General features: G+C 38.1%; 1 protein-coding gene across 1 annotated transcript in view; it reads left to right on the top strand.

Annotated features, from left to right (window-relative positions):
* Positions 1-22045, top strand: part of ASPH (aspartate beta-hydroxylase) — a 300885-nt gene extending 278840 nt beyond the window's left edge. The window contains exon 13 of the mRNA XM_053715890.1: positions 19037-22045. Coding sequence (XP_053571865.1) covers positions 19037-19187 — 151 coding nt within the window. The 3' untranslated portion in view covers positions 19188-22045. The remainder of the gene's footprint in view (positions 1-19036) is intronic.
* Positions 22046-22624: the final 579 nt, after the last annotated feature.

Raw genomic sequence — 22624 nt, 5'->3', positions numbered from 1 at the left:
TTCCCCGGCCATCTGTGGCTCAGTGCATGGAGACAATCGGATTAATGGTAGCGGCAATGGACATAGTCCCTTTTGCTCGGATACACCTCAGACCACTGCAACTATGCATGCTCAAACAGTGGAATGGGGATTATGCAGATTTGTCTCCTCAAATTCAGTTGGACCAGGAGACCAGAGATTCTCTTCTCTGGTGGTTGTCTCAGGATCACCTGTCTCAGGGAATATGTTTCCGCAGACCAGAGTGGATCATTGTAACAACCGACGCCAGTCTGTTAGGCTGGGGTGCGGTCTGGGACTCCCTGAAAGCTCAGGGCTTATGGTCTCGGGAAGAAAAGCTTCTCCCGAAAAACATTCTGGAACTGAAGGTGAAATTCAATGCTCTTCAGGCATGGCCTCAACTAGCTTCGGCCAAATTCATCAGATTTCAGTCAGACAACATCACCACTGTAGCTTACGTCAATCATCAGGGGGGAACAAAGAGTTCCCTAGCGATGACGGAAGTAACCAAAATAATAAGGTGGGCGGAGGATCACTCCTGCCAGCTCTCAGCAATTCACATCCCAGGAGTAGACAACTGGGAGGCGGATTTCCTAAGTCGTCAGACTTTTCACCCGGGGGAGTGGGAACTCCACCAGGAGGTGTTTGCCCAGCTGACTCAGCTATGGGGCACTCCAGAGTTGGATCTGATGGCGTCCCGTCAGAACTCCAAACTTCCTCTCTACGGGTCCAGGACCCGGGACCCCAAGGCGGTATTGATAGATGCTCTAGCAGCGCCTTGGTCCTTCAATCTGGCTTATGTTTTTCCACCGTTTCCCCTTCTCCCTCGTCTGGTCGCCAGAATCAAGGCGGAGAAGGCTTCGGTGATTCTGATAGTGCCTGCGTGGCCACGCAGGACTTGGTATGCAGACCTAGTGGACATGTCATCTGTCCCACCATGGACACTGCCAATGAGGCAGGATCTTCTAATATAGGGTCCGTTCAAGCATCCAAATCTAGTTTCTCTACGTCTGACTGCTTGGAGATTGAACGCTTAATTCTATCAAAGCGTGGTTTCTCTGAGTCAGTTATAGATACTCTGATTCAGGCTAGAAAGCCTGTCACCAGGAAAATCTACCATAAGATATGGCAGAAATATCTGGGTTGGTGTGAATCCAAGGGTTACTCATGGAGTAAGATTAGGATTCCCAGGATATTGTCTTTCCTCCAAGAAGGATTGGAGAAACGATTGTCAGCTAGTTCCTTAAAGGGACAGATATCTGCTCTGTCTATCCTTTTACACAAGCGTCTGGCAGAGGTACCAGACATTCAAGCGTTTGCTCAGGCTTTAGTCAGAATCAAGCCTGTCTATAAACCTGTGGCTCCGCCATGGAGTCTAAATCTAGTTCTTTCAGTTCTTTAAGGGGTTCCTTTGAACCTTTACATTCCATAGACATTAAGCTGTTATCTTGGAAAGTTTTGTTTTTGGTAGCTATCTCTTCTGCTCGAAGAGTTTCAGAATTATCTGCCTTACAGTGTGATTCACCTTACCTGGTGTTCCACGCAGATAAGGTAGTTTTGCGTACCAAGCCTGGTTTTCTTCCTAAAGTTGTTTCTAACAAGAATATTAACCAGGAAATAGTTGTTCCTTCTCTGTGTCCTAATCCTTCTTCGAGGAAGGAACGTCTGTTACACAATCTTGATGTAGTTCGTGCTTTAAAGTTCTATTTACAAGCAACTAAGGATTTCAGACAAACATCCTCCTTGTTTGTTATCTATTCTGGTAAGAGGAGAGGTCAGAAAACGACTGCTACCTCTCTTTCCTTTTGGCTGAAAAGCATCATCCGTTTGGCCTATGAGACTGCTGGCCAGAAGCCTCTTGAAACAATTACTGCTCATTCTACTAGAGCAGTAGCTTCCACATGGGCTTTCAAAAATGAGGCTTCTGTTGAACAGATTTGTAAGGCAGCGACTTGGTCTTCACTGCATACTTTTTCCAAATTTTACATTTTACTTGCGGTGTATCCAGTCCACGGCCCGCCCTGGCATTTAAGTCAGGTAAAAAAAGTTTTGTTTAAACTACAGTCACCACTGCACCCTATGGTTTCTCCTTTTTCTTCCTAACCTTTGGTCGAATGACTGGGGGTTGGAGCTAGAGGGGGAGCTATATGGACAGCTCTGCTGTTTGCTCTCTTTGCCACTTCCTGTAGGGAAGGAGAATATCCCACAAGTAAAGGAAATCCGTGGACTGGATACACCGCAAGAGAAAGTAATTTATCAGGTAAGCATAAATTCTGTTTTTTCCATCTGGATCTCAAGTCTCTGAACTTGATGGCATGGAAATTGATCACTTGATAGGGGTTTCTCTAATTCTATGATTGAAACCCTGATTCAGGCTTGTAAGCCTCTAACTAAGACAATCTGGTATTTTTTTATTTGTTTTTAACAATCTGGAAGTTTTATGTTTTTTTTATTATTATTTCATGGTGTTTTAATCATGTTTTTCCTGACATTCTTTCAGAATTCCTAGGATTCTGCAGTTTTTGCACAATGGTCTAGATAAGGGTCTATCTGCCAGTTCTCTAAAGGGGCAGTTTTTCTGCTTTTTCAGTTTTGTTCCACAGACAGATTACTAATCTTTCTGATGTTCATTGTTTTGTTCAGGCACTGGTTCATAATCATATAAATAATTTTCCTTAGCCTATCTCTCCTCCATAGAATCCTTTTCTGGTGTTAAGGGTATTGCAGGTGCAGGCTCTTTTTTGAACCTATGCATCAGGTAATTATAAATTATGTTTCTTTCATGTAATTGGCAAGAGTCCACGAGCTAGTGACGTATAGGATATACAATCCTACCAGGAGGGGCAAAGTTTCTCAAACCTCAAAATGCCTATAAATACACCCCTCACCACACCCACAATTCAGTTTTACAAACTTTGCCTCCTATGGAGGTGGTGAAGTAAGTTTGTGCTAAGATTTCTACGTTGACATGCGCTTCTCAGCATTTTGAAGCCCGATTAATCTCAGAGCTCTTCAGTTTTGGCCTCTGTTGAAGAGAGAACCATTCATTTGTTTTCAGACAGACAATATCACAACAGTGGCATATGTCAATCATCAGGGTAGGACTCACAGTCCCCAAGCTATGAAAGAAGTATCTTGGATACTTGTTTGGGCGGAATGCAGCTCCTGTCTAATTTCTGCGGTACATATCCCAGGTGTAGACAATTGGGAGGCGGATTATCTCAGCCGTCAGACTTTACATCCGGGGGAGTGGTCCCTCCATCCAGATGTGTTTTCTCAGATTGTTCAGATGTGGGGTCTTCCAGAGATAGATCTGATGGCCTCTCATCTAAACAAGAAACTTCCCAGATACCTGTCCAGGTCCAGGGATTTTTAGGCGGAAGCAGTGGATGAGTTGACACTTCCTTGGTGTTATCAACCTGCTTATATTTTCCCGCCTCTAGTTCTTCTTCCAAGAGTGATCTCCAAAATCATCATGGAGGAATAGTTTGTGTTGCTGGTGGCTCCAGCATGGCCTCACAGGTTTTGGTATTCAGATCTTGTTCGGATGTCCAGTTGCCAACCTTGGCCACTTCCGTTAATGCCGGACCTATTGTTCTCAAGGTCCATTTTCCCATCAGGATCTCAAATCATTAAATTTGAAGGTGTGGAAATTGAACGCATAGTGCTAGGTCATAGAGGTTTCTCTGACTCAGTGATTAATACTATGTTACAAGCTTGTAAATCTGTCTCTTGGAAGATTTATTATCGAGTTTGGAAGACTTACATTTCATGGTGTTCTCATAAATTCTCTTGGCATTCTTTTAGAATTCCTAGAATTTTACAGTTTCTTCAGGATGGTTTGAATAAGGGTTTGTCTGCAAGTTCCTTGAAGGGACAAATCTCTGCTCTTTCTGTTTTATTTCACAGAAAGATTGCTAAACTTCCTGATAGTCACTGTTTTGTACATGCTTTGGTTCATATCAAGCCTGTAATTAAATCAATCTCTCCTCCTTGGAGTCTTAATTTGGTTTTGAGGGCTTTACATGCTCCTCCATTTGAGCCTATGCATTCTTTGGACATTAAACTACTTTCTTGGAAAGTGTTGTTCCTTTTGGCCATCTCTTCTGCTAGAAGAGTTTCTGAGCTATCTGCTCTTTCTGGTGAATCTCCTTTTCTGATTTTTCATCAGGATAAGGCGGTTTTGCGGACTTCATTTAAATTTTTACCTAAGGTTGTGAATTCTAACAACATTAGTAGAGAAATTGTTGTCCCTTCCTTGTGTCCTAATCCTAAGAATTCTTTAGAAAAATCCTTATATTCTTTGGATGTGGTGAGAGCTTTGAAATATTATGGTGAAGCTACTAAAGATTTCAGGAAGACTTCTAGTCTATTTGTTATATTTTCTGGTTCTAGGAAAGGTCAGAAGGCTTCTGCTATTTCCTTGGCTTCTTGGTTAAAGCTTTTGATTCATCAAGCTTATTTGGAGTCAGGTCAGGCCCCGCCTCAGAGAATTACAGCTCATTCTACCAGATCAGTCTCCACTTGGTGGACTTTTAAGAATGAGGCTTCAGTTGATCAGATTGGTCCTCTTTGCATACATTTACTAAATTCTACCGTTTTAATGTATTTGCTTCTTCAGAAGCAGTTTTTGTTAGAAAAGTTCTTCAGGCAGCTGTTTCAGTTTGATTCTTCTACTGATGTTTAAGTTTTTCTCGTCATTAAGAATAAACGTATTATTTGGGTTGTGGATTATTTTTTCAGAGGAAAATGGCTGTTTTTTTATTTTTATCCCTCCCTCTCTAGTGAATCTTGAGGGGAGTTCCACATCTTGGGTATTGATATCCCATACGTCACTATCTCATGGACTCTTGCCAATTACATGAAAAAAAACATAATTTATGTAAGAATTTACCTGATAAATTCATTTCTTTCATATTGGCAAGAGTCCATGAGGCCCACCCTTTTTATGGAGGTTATGATTTTTTTTGTATAAAGCACAATTATTTCCAAATTCCTTTGTTGATGCTTTTTACTCCTTTCTTTATCACCCCAATGCTTGGCTATTCATTAAACTGAATTGTGGGTGTGGTGATGGGTGTATTTATAGGCATTTTGTGGTTTGGGAAACTTTGCCCCTCCCGGTAGGATTGTATATCCCATATATCACTAGCTCATGGACTCTTGCCAATATGAAAGAAATTAATTTATCAGGTAAATTCTTACATAAATTATGTTTTTTTTATACAAAACAAATACCTTTTTAATGTCCCTTTAAGTAAGATGGAGGCACTCCAGTCTCTCTGGAGGGAGCGGAACAAGTACAATTATGCAAAAATGACAGGCTCTTGTGATTTACAGCACACTTGTTTTTTTTTTTTTACATTAGACACATTTTTTTTAATTCAAATATTAAGTCATATCATCACAGTAAGAGACTTCTAAGACTTTGAAACATCACCATATTTTGATGCTTTCCAGTCTATCACCACAAACATTTCAAAATAAGAAATACAATAAATAGGTCCATTTTCAGGCATTATAAAGCCAACCTGTTTCTGCCTTATACATGATTAAACATAAGCAGTTACTTCCTGAAACTCACAAGTCTTACATTCTAGTTCTGGTTATAATCTTCAGATTATACATTATTTTAGCCCATTTTTATTTTCTCTTTTACATTTTGTATTTTGTTGGCTTTCCTGCTATCAAATATTTGTTTAGCAACCATCATTATATGACACTTATATGATGCGTTTCCTCTCTACTGTTTGTGTATGACTGGTAGAAACCTTTATAGACTTATAACTTATTTACTCACTTCCATATGTGCCGTTCATAAGACCTTTAGGGGTCATCAGACTGAAGTATAGAATATGAGGAGTTATAAGGTCATTGCCCACAAAGATAAGATCATTATCAATATATTCTTTGACAAGTAAGTGTAAAGATTCTGGTTGTAGCTGTGTATTATTGCCTAGCACAAATGAGTTATAATGTATATAGTCTTTATCAGAGGTTCCTAATTTAAGATTACATAACAAATCAGTGACTATATACAAGGCTCAAGGCTTGTTAAATAACAGCGCAAGTTCAGGAGCAGAGTAGAGTTAATTTAGTTTACAGTTCAAAGCAAAACAGAATAACATACAAGATAATATTAACAGTGTCCAGGCTGTGAATACAGTGAATAAGGCAGGTGAACATAGTCATTTTGGCACACTTTGCAGGGACACTAATTTGGTTTAATTTGGTCTTCTTTCTTAATATGCGGAGAGTCCACGGATTCATTCATTACTTGTGGGAATACAGAACCTGGCCACCAGGAGGAGGCAAAGACACCCCAGCCAAAGGCTTAAATACCTCCCCCACTCCCTTCATCCCCCAGTCATTCTTTGCCTTTTGTCACAGGAGGATGGCAGAGAAGTGTCGGAAGATTCAGAGTAGTCTCTTATGGAGGGTAGTACCCTTCGTTATGGGACTGGAGTTTCAAGTAGTCTTGTCAGCCTCTCAGGGAGAGCATTGATGAATGTTAGGGTCTGGAGATGCAGGGAGAGTCTTTCTGCGAAACCATCCAGACTCGTATTAACAGCTCCTAAGCAATCAGTGTTGACGAGTTTCACTGCCTGCTTCTATCACTCAAGTCCATGTCAGGTGCGATGCTACAAGACTGTCAAACATTAGAGGCTGTGTGTCTGTTCCACGGCGGTGATTCTGGTAAGATCATTTTATTTTATACTCATATGATAACGCAAGAAGACAGGGTCACAGTGTGACTCCTTTTATCTGTATGGAATCAAAGGTTAATATCTCCGGTAGGGGATTTTTTGAACAGGGGGGATTTACGCATAATTTGCTTTATTTGTTTTATGCTGCGACATGTGTGAGATGAGGCTCAGGCAGCTGTTGGAACATTTAGGTTTTACTTTCGTTTTGGATAACTGTGTGGCCTGTTAGGTTTGACGTGCTTCTTTCAGGAGCAGGGGCGGTCCTGCATGGCTCACCACATGACCGGGTGTGGTCTCATTGATTTCCTCTTTCCTGACCGTGCAGTTTACAGGAGACAAAGCAGTTTCTCTGTGGGGCCTGGGTCATAGGAGGTGGTGAATGCCCCAGCCATTGGGAGTATAAAGGTGCCATTTATCTTTTTCTATAGTCTATCTTAAAAGTGCAAGCTATGGAGGACTCGTTAGAGGGTAGTCCCTCTTTACCTAAATCTAATACCTGTTTTTATTGTGAGGAGGCTACAGTATACCCGCCTGCTCAATTATGTTCCACATACCTTGATAAAAGTACTTATATCTAAGAAAACCAAGATGTTTAGTACCACTGAGCTGTCCACCTCTGAGGGGTCTTTGTCCCGTGAGGTGTGTTCCCTGAAGTCATCTCCTATTACACATGCAGCTTCCCATTGCACTGCTGATCCTTCTTTCGGGAGGGGCCCTCTTACCTCCAGACTTTACTGAACAGCTACAAACAGAAGTGTATGCGGTCTTCATTGCTTTACTTAGCCCTGCTAAGCGCAAGCGAAAAGGTCAAATATTGCTATGCTTCCCAGGGGTCATCTACCAACTTGTTGGATTTATTTGATACTAGATTATCCACTGATGAGGACGCCTCTGATACTTCAGAGGATGCTCTTTCTTGGTTGGAATCTGCTGCCTCTAAACCTCCGGCTGTGGAGGAACCAGACTTTAGATTTAGGATCGAGCACTTACGCTTTCTGTTAAAGGAAATGTTGGCTACTTTGGAGGTTCCAGAACCTAAATTACCAGAGGAACCTTCTATTCCTAAGCTTGATAATGTCCCTAAGGTGGATGTAGCTATCTCCACGCTTGCTTAGCGCACTACTATCCTGCTTGAGGATAGTTCACCGTTTACGGAGCCCATGGATAAGAAGCTAGAAACTCTGTTAAGAAAGATGTTTCAGCACATGGGGTTTTTGTGGAAACTCCCCTTGACGAGATCCAGAAAAGAATTAAGGCCTTGAGGGTAGCTAATTCTTTTATCTGTGATGCAAATATTCAGATCATTTGCCTAAATGCAAAGACATCAGGTTTTTCTGTTCTAACCCATAGGGCACTCTGGCTGAAGTCTTGGTCTGCGGACATGACTTCAAAATCTAGATTACTTTTCCTTTCATTTAAGGGGAAGATTCTTTTCGGTCCAGGCCTGGACTCAATCATATCCACAGTCACTGGGGGCAAAGGTGCCTTTCTACCACAGGATAAGAAGAATAAACTTAAAGGACAGGGTCCTAATTTTCGCCCCTTCCGTTCGGATAAATCCCAACGCCAACAGCCCTCCGCAAAGCCTGAACAGTCCAAAGGAACTTTGACCGTCTCAGTCTTGGAATAAACCCAAGCAGAACAAGCAGCCGGCCAAAACAAAATCGGCATGAAGGGGCGGCCCCCAATCCATCACTGGATCGTATTGGGGCAGACTAGCTCTCTTTGTGGAGGCTTGGCTTGGGGATGTGTAAGACCCTTGGGTTCTGGAGGTAATCGCTCAGGGTTACAGATTGGTTTCAAATCTCATCCACCCAGGGGCAGATTCCTCTTATCAAACCTGTCTTCAAGACCAGAAAAACAAGAAGCTTTCTAGGGTGCATGAGGGATCTCTCCTCCCTGGGAGTAATTGTGCCGGTGCCTCTAAAAGAGAGAGGTCTGGGGTACTACTCAAATCTTTTTGTGGTCCCAAAGAAGGAGCATATGTTTTGCCCAATTCTGGACCTAAAGTGCTTAAACAAGTTCCTGTCGGTCCCATCGTTCAAGATGGAGATGATAAGGTCCATTCTGCCCTTAGTTCAAGAGGGACAGTTCATGACTACAATAGACTTGAAGGATGCTCACCTTCATGTGCCAATACACAAGGATCACTTCAAGTTCTTAAGATTCACATTTCTGGACCAGCACTTCCAGTTTGTTGCTCTTCCATTTGGTCTAGCTACTGCCCCAAGAGTCTTTACAAAGGTTCTGGTGGCTCTGCTCACAGGGGTGAGATCCATATGTATTGCAGTAGCGCTATACTTGGACAGCATCCTGGTTCAGGCTCCCTCCTATCGGCTGGCAGAGGACATTTTTAAGAGCTCTTCTACTTCTTCTTCAATCTCATGTATGGAAGATAAACTTAGAAAAGAGTTCTCTAGTTCCCAGTACCAGGGTGGAATTCTGGGTACGATAATTGATTCCATATCCATGAGGATGTTTCTTACAGACCAGAGATGTTGCAAAATTACTTCAAATTGTCTTGCCCTCCAAACCTCCTTAAGGCCCTCTGTGACCCAGTGTATGGAGATAATTGGGCTCATGGTGTCCAGCATAGATATCATCCCATTCGCCAGATTCCATCTCAGACCTCTTCAGCTCAGCATGCTGAGGCAGTGGAATGGCGACCACTCGGATCTGTCACAACAGATTTCTCTGGACAACCAGTCAAGATAATTGTTCTCTTGGTGTGGCTTAAAAGATCACCTGTCCCAAGGGACATCCTTCTTGAGTCCATCCTAGGAGATTGAATGCTCTGAAGGCTTGGCCTCTTCTGGGTTCGTCCCAGTTTATCAGATTTCAATCAGACAACATAACCTTGGTGACTTACATCATCCATTAGGAGGATACGAAGAGCTCCCTAGCAATGAGGGAAGTATCTCGGATACTGGAATGGGCGGAGGCCAACAACTGCTCGCTGTCAGCGATCCACATTCCGGGTGTGGACAACTGGGAAGCGGATTTTCTCAGCAGACAATCGTTTCATTCAGGGGAATAGTCTCTCCATCCCGAGGTGTTTGCGGAAATTTACAACAGATGGGGGATACTAATCGTTCCATTGTGGCCGCGAAGGATGTGGTTCACGGACCTGGTGGGGATGTCTTCATCTCCTCCATGGAAGTTACCTTGTCGCAGAGATCTGCTGGAACAGGGTCCTTTTGTTCATCAGAATTTAGATTCTCTGAGGCTGACTGTGTGGAGATTGAACACTTAGTCCTAGCCAAGAGAGGTTTTTCTGAGAGAGTGATTGATACTCTCATTCAAGCTAGAAATCCGGTCACCCGTCGCATCTATCATAAGATGTGGAGGACCAACTTATTCTAGTGTGAAGAGCGTGGATTCCCCTGGCATAAAGTCAAGGTGTCCAGGATTATTTCCTTTCTCCAAGATGGTTTGGTGAAGGGACATGCCGCTAGTTCCTTAAAGGGACAGATTTCGGCTCTATCTGTCTTATTGTACAAGAGGCTCGCTGAGCTTCCTGATATACAGACTTTTGTTCAGGCTCTGTCTAGAATCAGGCCTGTGTTTAGACCTACCGCTCCTCCTTGGAGCTTAAATCTAGTTTCTAAAGTTTTGCAGAGGGCTCCGTTTGAGCCTATGCATTAGGTTGACATTAAGTTACTGTCTTGAAAGGTTCTTTTTCTACTGACTATTGCTTCAAATGCAGAGTCTCTGAGATGGCAGCCTTGCAATGTGAGCCCCCTTACCTAGTTTTTCATGATAAGGCTGTTCTTCGTATTAGGTTTGGTTTTCTCCTTAAGGTTGTGTCTGATTGCAACATCAATCAGGATATTGTGGTTCCTTCCTTGTGTCCTAATTCTTTTTCTTCGAAGGAACGATTACTTCATAATTTGGATGTGGTTCGGGCTTTGAAATTCTATCTTCAGGATACGAAGGATTTTAGACAGATTTCGTCCTTGTTTGTTGTCTATTCTGGGAAGCGTAGAGGGCAGAAGGCTTCTTTCACTTCCTTATCTTTTTGGTTGAGGAGCATTATTCGCTTAGCATATGAAACAGCGGGACATAAGCCTCCTCAGAGGATTAGAGGCCATTCAACTAGAGCTGTGGCTTCATCTTGGGCCTTCAAGACTGAGGCCTCTATGGAGCAGATTTGTAGGGCGGCTACATGATTCTCCTTACATACCTTTTCAAAATTTTACCAATTTGATGTTTTTGCTTTGGCTGAAGCAGCTTTTTGGAGAAAGGTTTTGCAGGCTGTTGTACCCTCAGAAAAGGGTCTGCCTCTCTTTTTACCCTCCCGTTTTCATTCAGTGTCCTCTAGAGCTTGGGTATATGTTTCCCACAAGTAATGAATGAAGCCGTGGACTCTCCTCATATTAAGAAGGAAAACATAAATTATGCTTACCAGATAATTTCCTTTTCTTCTGTATTTTGGAGAGTCCACGGCCCCTGCACGTTTTCTCCATTGGGCGGACCTAAATTTTTATTATTCTTCTGGCACCTTTTATACCCTGATATTTATCCTACTGTTCCTTGTTCCCTCGGCAGAATGACTTTGGGATAAGGGGAGTGGGGGAGATATTTAAACCTTTAGCTGGGGTGTCTTTGCCTCCTCCTGGTGGCCATGTTCTGTATTCCCACAATTAATTAATGAAGCTGTGGACTTTCCTCATACAGAAGGAAAGAAAATTATCTGGTAATCATAATTTATGTTATTGTGTTCCAAATTACTTGTTATACTTACTGCAGAGTATTATATGTATGGGGAATGGCTCATTCATGATTATTTTTATATTTTGTTCATTAAACCAATCACCTGTTGTTTTCAGAGATGTGCCCATTAAAATGGGACAACCCCGCAGAAAGAGCAGACCATCTCATGTTAACTATTTTTGCAAGCAGATTATAATAGTTAAATATTGAAATACTAATTAAGGCTGAGGGTGTTCAATGAGTAAATCCAGCTGTTTCAGATACAAAAATATCTCTCTCCTCAAAAACCCCCACTGGGAGGATAATTTATGTATGCTGTTATTTCCTGTTTACATAGCTTTTTACAGATCATACAAACATATTCATATTTTCAGTATCAGTGGTGGCTTCAAGAAGCATAATCAGCTATTTATATAAACTAAATAAAGATTAACTATATTTTTGTAAAAAAAAAAATGACTACCGCAGGTAAAAAAATTAACTTTGGATACACAAAAAAAAGGTGATTGAATGTTACAGTACAATGTCCCTTTAATGGTATTTTTGCATCTTTCATGTCATTAAGAATTTGCTGCTAATACTGGCGATATAATTACTGAAAATGGATACAGATCTTTTATTATACTCATAGTTGCACAGTGGGTCATACAGTGAGACCAGGACCAAATGTTAGATGTTCAGTATAGGATATCGAGGAAAGTCATATGGTACCAAGGGAGATAATGGCATTCAAAAGGCACCTTTTTCAAAAAAGAATAACAGAATACAGCAGGTAAACGTAAAACATTCCATTTCAGCCAGAGAATGGACAAATCTCATAGGGACAGTATCCCCAGTGATACCCATGAAAAATTGGTCACAAAGGCAAAAATTATTTACTCCTATCTGGATATAGAGCAAAATGGTCTGACAGAGCTAAATAATGAACTTCCTGTGGCGAATCAGAGTGGCAGACAAGGTGTGTCAAAACTTAATACCAGTTGCACATCAAGGATATATACTTATCAGTTTGTTACTAATGAGCTTAATGGTGGTGACTAGCAACGTGAGATATGTTTTGATTATACATGTGTGGATCAATAGCTCTTCCAATGGACAAGAAAGGAAAGAAACCAGAAAACAGACATTCTTTCAGAGGACGTACACTGTCTCCATCCCTTTGTACATGTGAATTGCTTATGAGACCCAATGACTTTTGCAAAGACATTAAGATAAAAATGTTTTTCTTTAGGTAATTTGGTTGAATGCAGTAGGACTTAATACTCTGGAAAATAGATGCCATCATAAGTATTATTTCCATCTCCTGTTATCAGCGGGTGCAATATGACCAAACAGAAGTCATAAGAATTATTTTGGACTGGCCAAAAATGCCATAGTTATGTCAAGTATTGCTCCATTCCAGCTACTCCATCCATACCTACGAAGCCACAAGCCAGAATGTTGTGTGATACCACGAAGAGTTGTGTTAATGAGTGGAGCAGATTGAAGAAACCAGGCCCTACTATGATTATCAAGAAATTTAGGGCTCGATTTATTAATCATTTGGGGAATTCTCCTTTCTGTTCTCCTATCAGTTTTCCGCAGCTCTCCTTTGGAGAGGTGCTCTTGTGCACCCATATTTATCATAAAAAAAGTTTTTTTTCTTTGCGCTTCTCCGTAGGAGAGCTGAAGAGAACTAATGATACATTTCTCTAGTCGGATTAGTATCTGCGCCTTATTTATCAATGAAAATAAGCAACTATTCTCCATGTAAGTCATATATAAGCCAATAGAAATCTTTATACAGCCTTCCTAGTAGCTTTCTTCAACAAACTGTCATGTAAGAAAATAGATCTACATTTTCATTGTTTTTGTGCTTAAATTTTAGCACTTCTTTTATATCTTATTTTTATGCCCCAATAGATATAATTTTTGTTCTCTGTTATATATTATTTTGGAGCTCCATTAAAAAATTTTTTATCACCCAATATAAATTATTATTGCACTCTAATAAACATTATTATTGCACTTTGTTATAGATAATTTTTGCTCCTTGTAGAGCCTTTTTTTCTAACATTGCTTCTACAACTGATAGAGAATAGATTTCTAATGCTGTTCTCCACTGTATCTATGGAGAACTTTGATGCAGGAACTTGCAGGAGAACTTTCAGTCCTCTATAGGAGAATATCAATGATACATAATTAGGAGAATTAATGAGGAGAACTATATGAAATACGACTAAAAGGATCTAATTTAACACATTTTTTGGAGAACAGAGTAGGAGAATTTTAAAGTCGAACTTGCCCAATTTTAGGCACATTTTTGAATGATAAATAGGGGCATTATTTCTTTATTCATGTTTCTTTTTAAAAACTCTGAAGCAGATTTCCTTCAAGGCTTAAAGACACTTTGTGCTGGGCTAGTCTCTACCTCATGGGCAGTAGCAGCAAGAGATTGAGCATCTGATACATACAGAGTAGCAATAACCTAAGCTGAACTAAGGCTGTGAACTGTGAATTTGGCACTTATATGATATGTGCCATTTATTATGGTTATTGAGTTGGCAGTGTTGGATAAGAAAAAAAAAATTGAAAATTCCCTGCAGTAATTTAATTTTTATAGCACAAAACACTCCTTGAAGTGTTCTTTGCATTCACTGCTATTAAATACTAAATAGGTGAACAGGATAACTGAATATGGGCGCAGGTGTATATGTTGGGTAGGCAACTTACCATAATCATTGCAGACAATAAGTACTGTGATAGATCAATAAATAAAAGCTAAGAAAATGTATACATAAAAGTAATGACATTTAAATTACAACCTGCATTTTTTCCCCCTAGAAAGCCTTGCTGTGTTTCATATGAAGGGTTTATATAATTTAAAAACAGCATTTATCATTTTTATTTATATGGAAAATATTTAATTTTTCGTATGCATTTACAGAAATGCAGCACAAAATCATTAAGGAGTTAATTTGCCGTGCTTCTTAATTTGCAGAAGTGTAAAAGAATTAGTGCGTGTGTACAACGTAAGTAGATCATTAATGTTTAGCTGCATAAAAGCTCTTTTCCTCGCCTTCAGATTAAGCTGAGCTTTTGTAGTACTAATCCTGACAATGGATTCTTGTCTTTGTCTTTACTCTTTTGGATAGTGAAATCTTTATTGATCTCTTTCTTGTCTGCATTATATGTAGTATTTTTTCTGCTTTGGGCAGTTTGAGAGAAGATAAAAATGTAATGAATATAGTCGTTATGGCAGCTCAAAAAATAATAAATCACTTTGTAGCAAGGAATACCAACACCAACAGTGAACATGTTATATTTTATTTAAGATTTGATTATTATAATTTTTTATTATTGTACAAAGAACACTGTTTATATGTATATTTATATATATATTATTTTTATATACAATTATAATTATTATTAGTAGTAGTAGTATTATATAGAATTTATTATGTTAAAAGGGATAAATCTGTTTCTCTGCAGTTCTTGCATTTTTAATTTTTTATATGGAGTTGACAAACTGATGTCTAAATGACATGTTGCACTTTTGTTCCTTAGTTTGTTTTTTTCCAAAAGATGGCAACCTCTTGTTTTTTTGTTTCTTTGTTTGTTTAACAAGAAACAACATAAATTCAATTTAATTAGTATAGTGCCACAGAATTGGCACGTTACAAATAAATATAACCACAATAATGATGATGCAAAGAAAGAAAATATAAAAATGCCCCTTTAAGTCTCGACCTATGCATCTCTGCATCAGCAGCAAGCTGGGTAGATAAATGCATGCTTGATAGATGTGTGTCTCACCCACTCACCGGGCAGACGTAAGTGCCGTGCTCTCTGCCTGAGGCTAAACACAGGCCACCAGCTGCTGCCACTCTGCAGCACAATGTAGGGGGGAGTGCAGTAGTTTAGAGCATATATTCTCAATCAGGGTGTCAGGATAAATGAATGTGTTGCAGCATCTGTTTGAGGGCTCTGCCCAAAATTAAAGCTGTAGCTGATGAAGTAACATGGATTTTAAACTTAGAACATTTTAAAACATTCTGTATAGTTACTTTGGTTTTTTATATTTAAAATGTATGTTTAAATGAAATTACTATTCTTATGTTACTTATAGCAAATACTGATAAAGTTAATCATCAAGTTAAGTTTTGTATCAAACCAAGGTTCTTAAGTTATAAATATTGTAATACTGAAAACATATTTTTATTTTAGTGTAGATAAAGTAAGATGGAATGGGAATTTGTTTATTCCATAAATGGGTAAATTAAGATACCATTTGAACAGCCCAACTCATGTCAAATCTATTCTTCCAAATTTTGAATCAATGTTACTTAAAACAAAGGGGGGGTTTAGATGTAGGAAGGTTTATGCTTTGGACACAGACGTATCTGGGGTTAACTGCCTGAGTCCCTGAAAGCTGTGCAGCTGTCTGTGAGTGTTGTTGAGCGCCCAGGGCTGTGAGTTTTGCAGGGTCATAGGATGTGTCCCCAGTCTGGTTTGATAGTGTAGTCCATTCTCGTGTTTTAATGTGTCTAGGTAAATTACAAAGGACCTGTGTCACCCTTGTTTGTATCTCAGTGTGTTTGATTGAAGGCAACCATTGTGTGGCTGTAGGTTAGTGATCCAGGGAGGGAGAGATCCTGGGCCTATCACCATTTGACCAAATGCTGAAACTACCTCTTCATGTTTGCTTGCAAGAGAGTGCAGACTTTTTATGCGTTGTGTTTATAATTTCGTTGTGTAATTTTCCCTTTGGGCTTTGTACCTAGGCTTGTCTGGGGTTAACTGTCTGAGTCTGAGTGTGTACGTGTGTGCTACTATCCATACACACAGCACAGTGGCATTTTAACATGATACAAAAAATAGAATATAAATAAAAACATTTGCTCAAAGAGCTAGTAATATAAGTCTTTGGGTGTTTGCAATTTCTCTAGTTCTGTAAGACATTCTTTCTTTTGCCTGAGCAGCAAATGTAAAATAGTGAGTAGAAACATATAGCTGTGTTTTATTAGCAGAAATGTAGTATTTAAAATGCAAAAATTGGACAAGGTCCACTAGAGGGAAGGTGCTGAGAAATGAGAGGCACAATTAAAGAATAATAGACTAAGGAATTCTGAATGAATTGGTAAAAAGAGACAAGCTGCTGAAAAGCGTGAAGAGTCTTCTGTATGAATGTAAAAGTCAGGAACTACACAAATACTTGTAACATGCTTAATGTTACAATTACAATTACCGTTATGTAATAGACCAATGGGTGCACCTATTACGTATGTTACCCTACCTCGCTGCCATCTTGAATGCATCTTAAAAATTTAAAATAGGTATTTTGGCAGTTCCTTTTTTATGTTGCGGGGTTTTTTTTAGCATTGGATGTCTCAACAGAGGAGAAAGAGCTTAAGTCAGACTGCAGGTGGTCTGTGAAACTGAAGTACGTTTGTGAATGTCAAATGTTTTAAAGTTAATTTACAAGAAATTTATGAAAATAACTAGGTAGGAAAGGGTCAAGGCATGACATTAAAAACTAGGTAATAACTAGGGGTCAAGGCATGACATTAAAAACTGGTATGACCAAAGTACCCATCAAGGATAAGAAAATGGAACACATATTTGAGTCTTGTATAATGGTAAAAGTGTAAGAAAATATTTTTATTACAGACACTATATTAAAGGGCCATAAAAGTCCCTGCCGTCTAAGCAGTTGGTTGTTTTTAAAACAAAAAAGTACTATCTCCCTTTGAGAAAATACTTGAAAATGTTGAAGGTACTGTTGTATAATCAAGAGACATTTACAATTATAAATGGTAAGGCTTTGCTTTTAAATACTGTTTCAGATGTATATTGGCTTTTATATCTCTTTAAAATATCAGATTTTCTTAACATATGAAAATGGGTTTTGTACAGAACATAGCAATCCAAAATGCTGTTATATGATTTCCATTTATGATCTTCTTCATTATCTTTGTACGCAGTATTGATTCCTTCTACTTTTTATATTAAAGGTAATTAATGGTAGGTAGCTTTGCTTAAAGGGACAGTCTAGTCAAAATAAACTTTCTTGATTAAGACAGGCCACACAATTTTAAACAACTTTTCAATTTACTTTTATCATTCAATTGTTTTTGTTCTCTTGGTATTCTTTGTTGAAAACTAAACCTAGGTATGCTAATTTCTAAGTCTTTGAAAGCCGCCTCTCGTCTCAGTGCATTTTGACAGTTTTTCACAGCTAGATAATGCTAGTTCATGTGTGCCATATAGATAACCTTGTGCTTACACACATGAAGTTATTTATGAGTCAGCACTCATTGGCAAAAATGCAAGTCTGTCAAAAGAACTGAGATGAGGGGACAGTCTGCAGAGGCTTAGATACAAGGTAATCACAGAGGTAAAAAGTATATTAATATAACTGTGTTGGTTGTGTCAAACTTATCTATCTTTTTAAACAATACAATTTTTAGAGTAGACTGTCCCTTTAAAGAAATTAGCCTCCAGTTCCCTCATTGGTACATTCCATTACATACCTGAACCAGCCATCTTCCTGTCACTCAGTATCTCTCATCCAGTTCCAAAGGAAATGTAAATGTAGGTCTGTCTGATAATCACTGAAAAACTTCTAAACCTGAAGTAAACTGATGGTCATTTTTGAGGTGAAAAAAAAATGTATATACAGTTCTCTTAACACAGTTGACTAAAATATATTTTACAAGACCTCATCGGGTTGGTTTGGGATTATAAGTGTTAAGTGATTGCTTTAATATTCTTTGATTATTTTAATTCTAGCTGTAAAACTGGTTGCAGCTCTTTGTATTGGCAGATTCTGTATCTATTACACTTCTTTAAATTTGATCATTTCAAATATACATTTCCAAAATCTTAAACTCATAACATAAAAATTGCAAGTAAGTTTGTAAACATCCCTGAGGTAATTCGAAAACGACGTATACTAAAAAAAAACTATTGAACATGGCTGGATTCATAATTTGCGAATGATTTAAAGGGATAGACAGATGAAAATTGAAATGTGCATGAATGCATTGCTTCAATGAAATATTATTGCTGTTTCAGTGGCATACGCACATATGCTAATTGTGACTAGATGATCAGTATACAAACACCAGGCTTGCTTAGTGCTGGTAGTTGTATGTAATGCATCAGTTAAGACTTAATGTATCTCATACAAGCCATTGCTGACTATCTGAGGAGGGGTGGTGTTTGAATGCTGAAGCACGGGGGGCTCACAGCATATCTGCGTATGTTGATAAAAAAAAAAACAGTAATAACTTTCACTAGAACCATTTTTGTAAATGGAAGTATATTGCAAAAGTGCTTCTATTTAAAACATTTCAAGTTTGACCTTTCCATCCCTTTAAACATTATTTCTTGTTCTACATGCATACATACATACATTCCATGTTGCTGTGTTGTGTTTTTACTACAGCCTCCTATTATCCTACACTCTGGTAATGTATGATACAATCTTACTGCAGCATTTCTCCCCTTATATCCCCATTGCTTGGTGTACTCTTAATCATAGGCACTGGGATATGAATGATTCATCAAAATATACCCATCTCTTTGTGGTACAGTTTATATCTGCTCAATCTTTGATTTTGCTTATGTTTTTTTAGAACCTGGGAAGAAGGTAAAGTGCTGATATTTGATGATTCATTTGAGCATGAAGTATGGCAGGATGCTGATTCGTATCGGCTGATATTCATTGTGGATGTCTGGCACCCAGAGCTTTCAGCGAATCAACGACGGACTCTTCCTGCAATTTAAACCATCCTCCAACCTAATTCATATTCAAAACACATGAAGGAATTTTTATGCATAGAGAAAAAAAAATGATATTGTATAGTTCTGTGACAGCACTAATTGCTTTTCTGCCTGTTCGTTACTGTCTGTTTTATACTAAATGCTATTTTGATATCAGATGTAATTGATTTGTACATTGATAAAACAAAAGGGATTTAGTGTTTTTGTTGTTTAAAAGCATTTTTTGTAGTAAAAGATATTTTACAAAACCACTATTTTCACAGTAAAGATGTTGCTCTTTATTAAGTCGGTAACGCCAATATAAATACCTGTATTATTTTTCAAACAACATTTACTATGCAATTTGAAAATGGAATATATGTATGTGTGTGAAAAGTGATTTAGTGCATTTCTTATACATGTTTACAGGTATCATAGTTGCCATAATACATATTACAACACAATGACATGTAAGTACGCAAATTACTCTCAAATGCACACAAAAGTCTTTGTGTTATTTGTTGCAAGGGCATTGTGAAATATATTACAGGGTTATGTTTTTTGTTAAAAACAGATTTGTGAAACTGTACACCAATAAAGCAGTGAGAGTTCTGCTTGTGAGCCAGTGAACAGTCAATCCGTAGAGGGTCATAAAATCAGAATCAAACTTTCATTAATCAGACAGAGCTTGCACTTTTGAATAACATCACAATCTAGTTCTATTATCTAATTTGCTTTGTATACTTTGTTAAAAAGTAGGCATGAGCGATCGGATCATTCGTGAGGATCCAAATGCGTAAGAAGGCGTCTGCTTGCGGTATTCTGCTCTTTTTGGAGCCGGGTTTCTTCTTGTGAAAGTGCAACACCTAAAATCTGGATTTGCACAGATCTTAGTGTGTTTCACATTCACAAGAAAGTGCCGAATGCTGTGTGCCGCTGCCTTCTTGGAAAATGGGCAACTTCAGAATTAAAATATCTGCATTTTCAATTTTTCAGAAGTTTATTCAAAGTTTGTATTAAGGTACATTTTTAGGCTGGTGATACAGAATTTCTTATGGATAGTAAACATAAGATTTTAAGATACTTAATGGTTTGCAAACACGAGGCATGATACACTCATGAAACTGGAATTATGTCATTGGATTTTTATTGATAGAATGAGAAATACAGTCGTGCTCATTTAATACATATATTCTTCAGGCTCTCTGTATGATCCATATAGCCGGCTTCTCTAACACCTTAATACAGGGCTAGATTTTGTATTGATATCTGTTAAGACTTTATTTGTGTCACACAAGCCACTGGTGAAGGTGTAGTGTTTGAATACTGGTGCACGGACCCTCATAGCATATGCTAAAGGAAGTATTTAGCTAATCTGAAATATACCCATTGCACATTTAAATTTTGACCTTTCTCTCCCTTTAATATTCCTGCACATACAATACAGCAGCTCTTAATGAATCCGTCAATCTGGTCAGCTTCTTGATGCAGTCTGTGATCTGAGAGATTTTTGTAAAGTATTCAGTTAATAATGTACCAAGAATATGTAAAGTCAGCAGCAAATGATAGTTCCATAGTGCCTTGGAGTTAAACAAAACTATAAATATGTATATTTAATTTGCTCTATATTTCTTTTTTTTCTTTTTCGTTTTTTTTAATACCAATAATCTGGCAATTTCCCTACTCTTGTTATTGCCACCAGAGACCAATAATGTATCTGTATCATCGTCAGTTCTTAGATATTATTGCACTGCAAACATTTGTGACATTTTATTATGTATTGTTTCCTTCACATGTGATATGTCAATTTAATTTCTGTGTTTTAGGTCATTATATTGCGATTATATAGCAATTTAAACATGTTTTTGTTAAAAAGAAATTACTACTCTTTTTGAAGAGATATTTCATGATACAAAATATATTGCTGTATAAAAATGTGTACAGTCGTTATTGAATTATTGCGCAGACAGCTGTTTGTACCAGACAGCCTGTGTGTATTTCTGCTGGTTGAAGGCAGTCAGTATGACCTCTGTATTACATTTGCCCAGTGCTTCGTAATCTTCTTTGAAAGCTTGAGAACCAATGGCTCATTGACAAAACACAAGTAATGACCTATTTTTATTCATTTCAATAGGATATGTAGTATAAAAAATGGAGTTGGTATGACCCACTTAAACACAATGTTGAGGAAGGGTTTTGATCCCATCTTTTTAGTAATTATTTTTATATAATATGTTACATACATTTTCATGCAAAATGGGCACACATAATAAATATGTAACTAAGATTTAATCCAAAGCTCAAAGTAGAAATTTCTGTTTAATAACTTTTGGTTGTTCACTCTAATTCCTTGACTCAAGCATGGCTTTGCAATAAGACTTGTTTGCCTTTTGTGTGAAACTGAAATTGCCTTGAAATCCCTGTCAAAGTCTAAATGTTCTTTAGAGACACAGAGAAGAACAGTTGACAAATAAAACTTTGAGTTCTCATTAGCTTGATTCTTTATTAAGAGCTACAATGCTTGTCCGCTATTGAGAACATTGAAAATCTATAACATGAGTTTGTATAATGTTGTAATATTAGTGCACATGTTTGGCATACACTATTTTGGGTTCTGCTTGGTATTCTTGCTAAATGGATTTACTAATATTGTTATAATGCATAGTTTACATACTTCGATAGGACTCTAGCTGATTACTGAAATGAGATAGTGGCTATTACTATCAGAATGCTGCCATTTTTCAAAGTTTTTGCTCAGAATCCATCAGAGAGAGTATCTGAGCTGTAGTGTATATGTTTATAATGCCTATGTATCTGTGAATAGCTGTAAAACACTGTCAGATCAGTGCTGCTATCTTAATAAATAACAATAACAAGCAAAACGCAATCATGTTTTCAAAAATATGTTTGATGTGTGTTGGCCACTAAAATGACTGTGATTTATGAAACGTTCCTCTGCAAGGTATGGCCAATGTCACTCTTCATGTTTTTGAGTGCAGAGAATCATTATTTTATTTTTTTGCTGTATCAATATAAAATGACAGTAAGCGGCAGAAGAGTGAATGTGTGTTTCTGCTTAAATGTTCCAAATAACAGGTTTATTTGCGAGGCCATGATCAGCATGTCTGTGCTGTCTGCAGTCTAATAGGCCGGAACCAGTCATGTCTCTGCAATACTATATACAGTATTAATCCCACTAGCACCAGATGACTCACTAAAGGTCGTTTTGTGGGATTAGCCTTCTGTTTTACCTCATTTACTAGAATGTTTTTGATGATCATTTTATTTTATATTAGAAATGCTGCACAGCTTGTCTTGTTCTGCTACATCACTACTGCATAGCTTTAAGAAGAGTATATATATATATATATATATATATATATATATAATACATTATTCCTCTAGTTACTAGTGTGATACGTTATTAAAGGGACATACAATTCAAAGTTACAATTTCATAA

Source organism: Bombina bombina, chromosome 5 (assembly GCF_027579735.1).
Source record: "Bombina bombina isolate aBomBom1 chromosome 5, aBomBom1.pri, whole genome shotgun sequence".
Classification (NCBI taxonomy): domain Eukaryota; kingdom Metazoa; phylum Chordata; class Amphibia; order Anura; family Bombinatoridae; genus Bombina; species Bombina bombina.
This window is presented reverse-complemented; position numbering and strand designations above follow the sequence as displayed.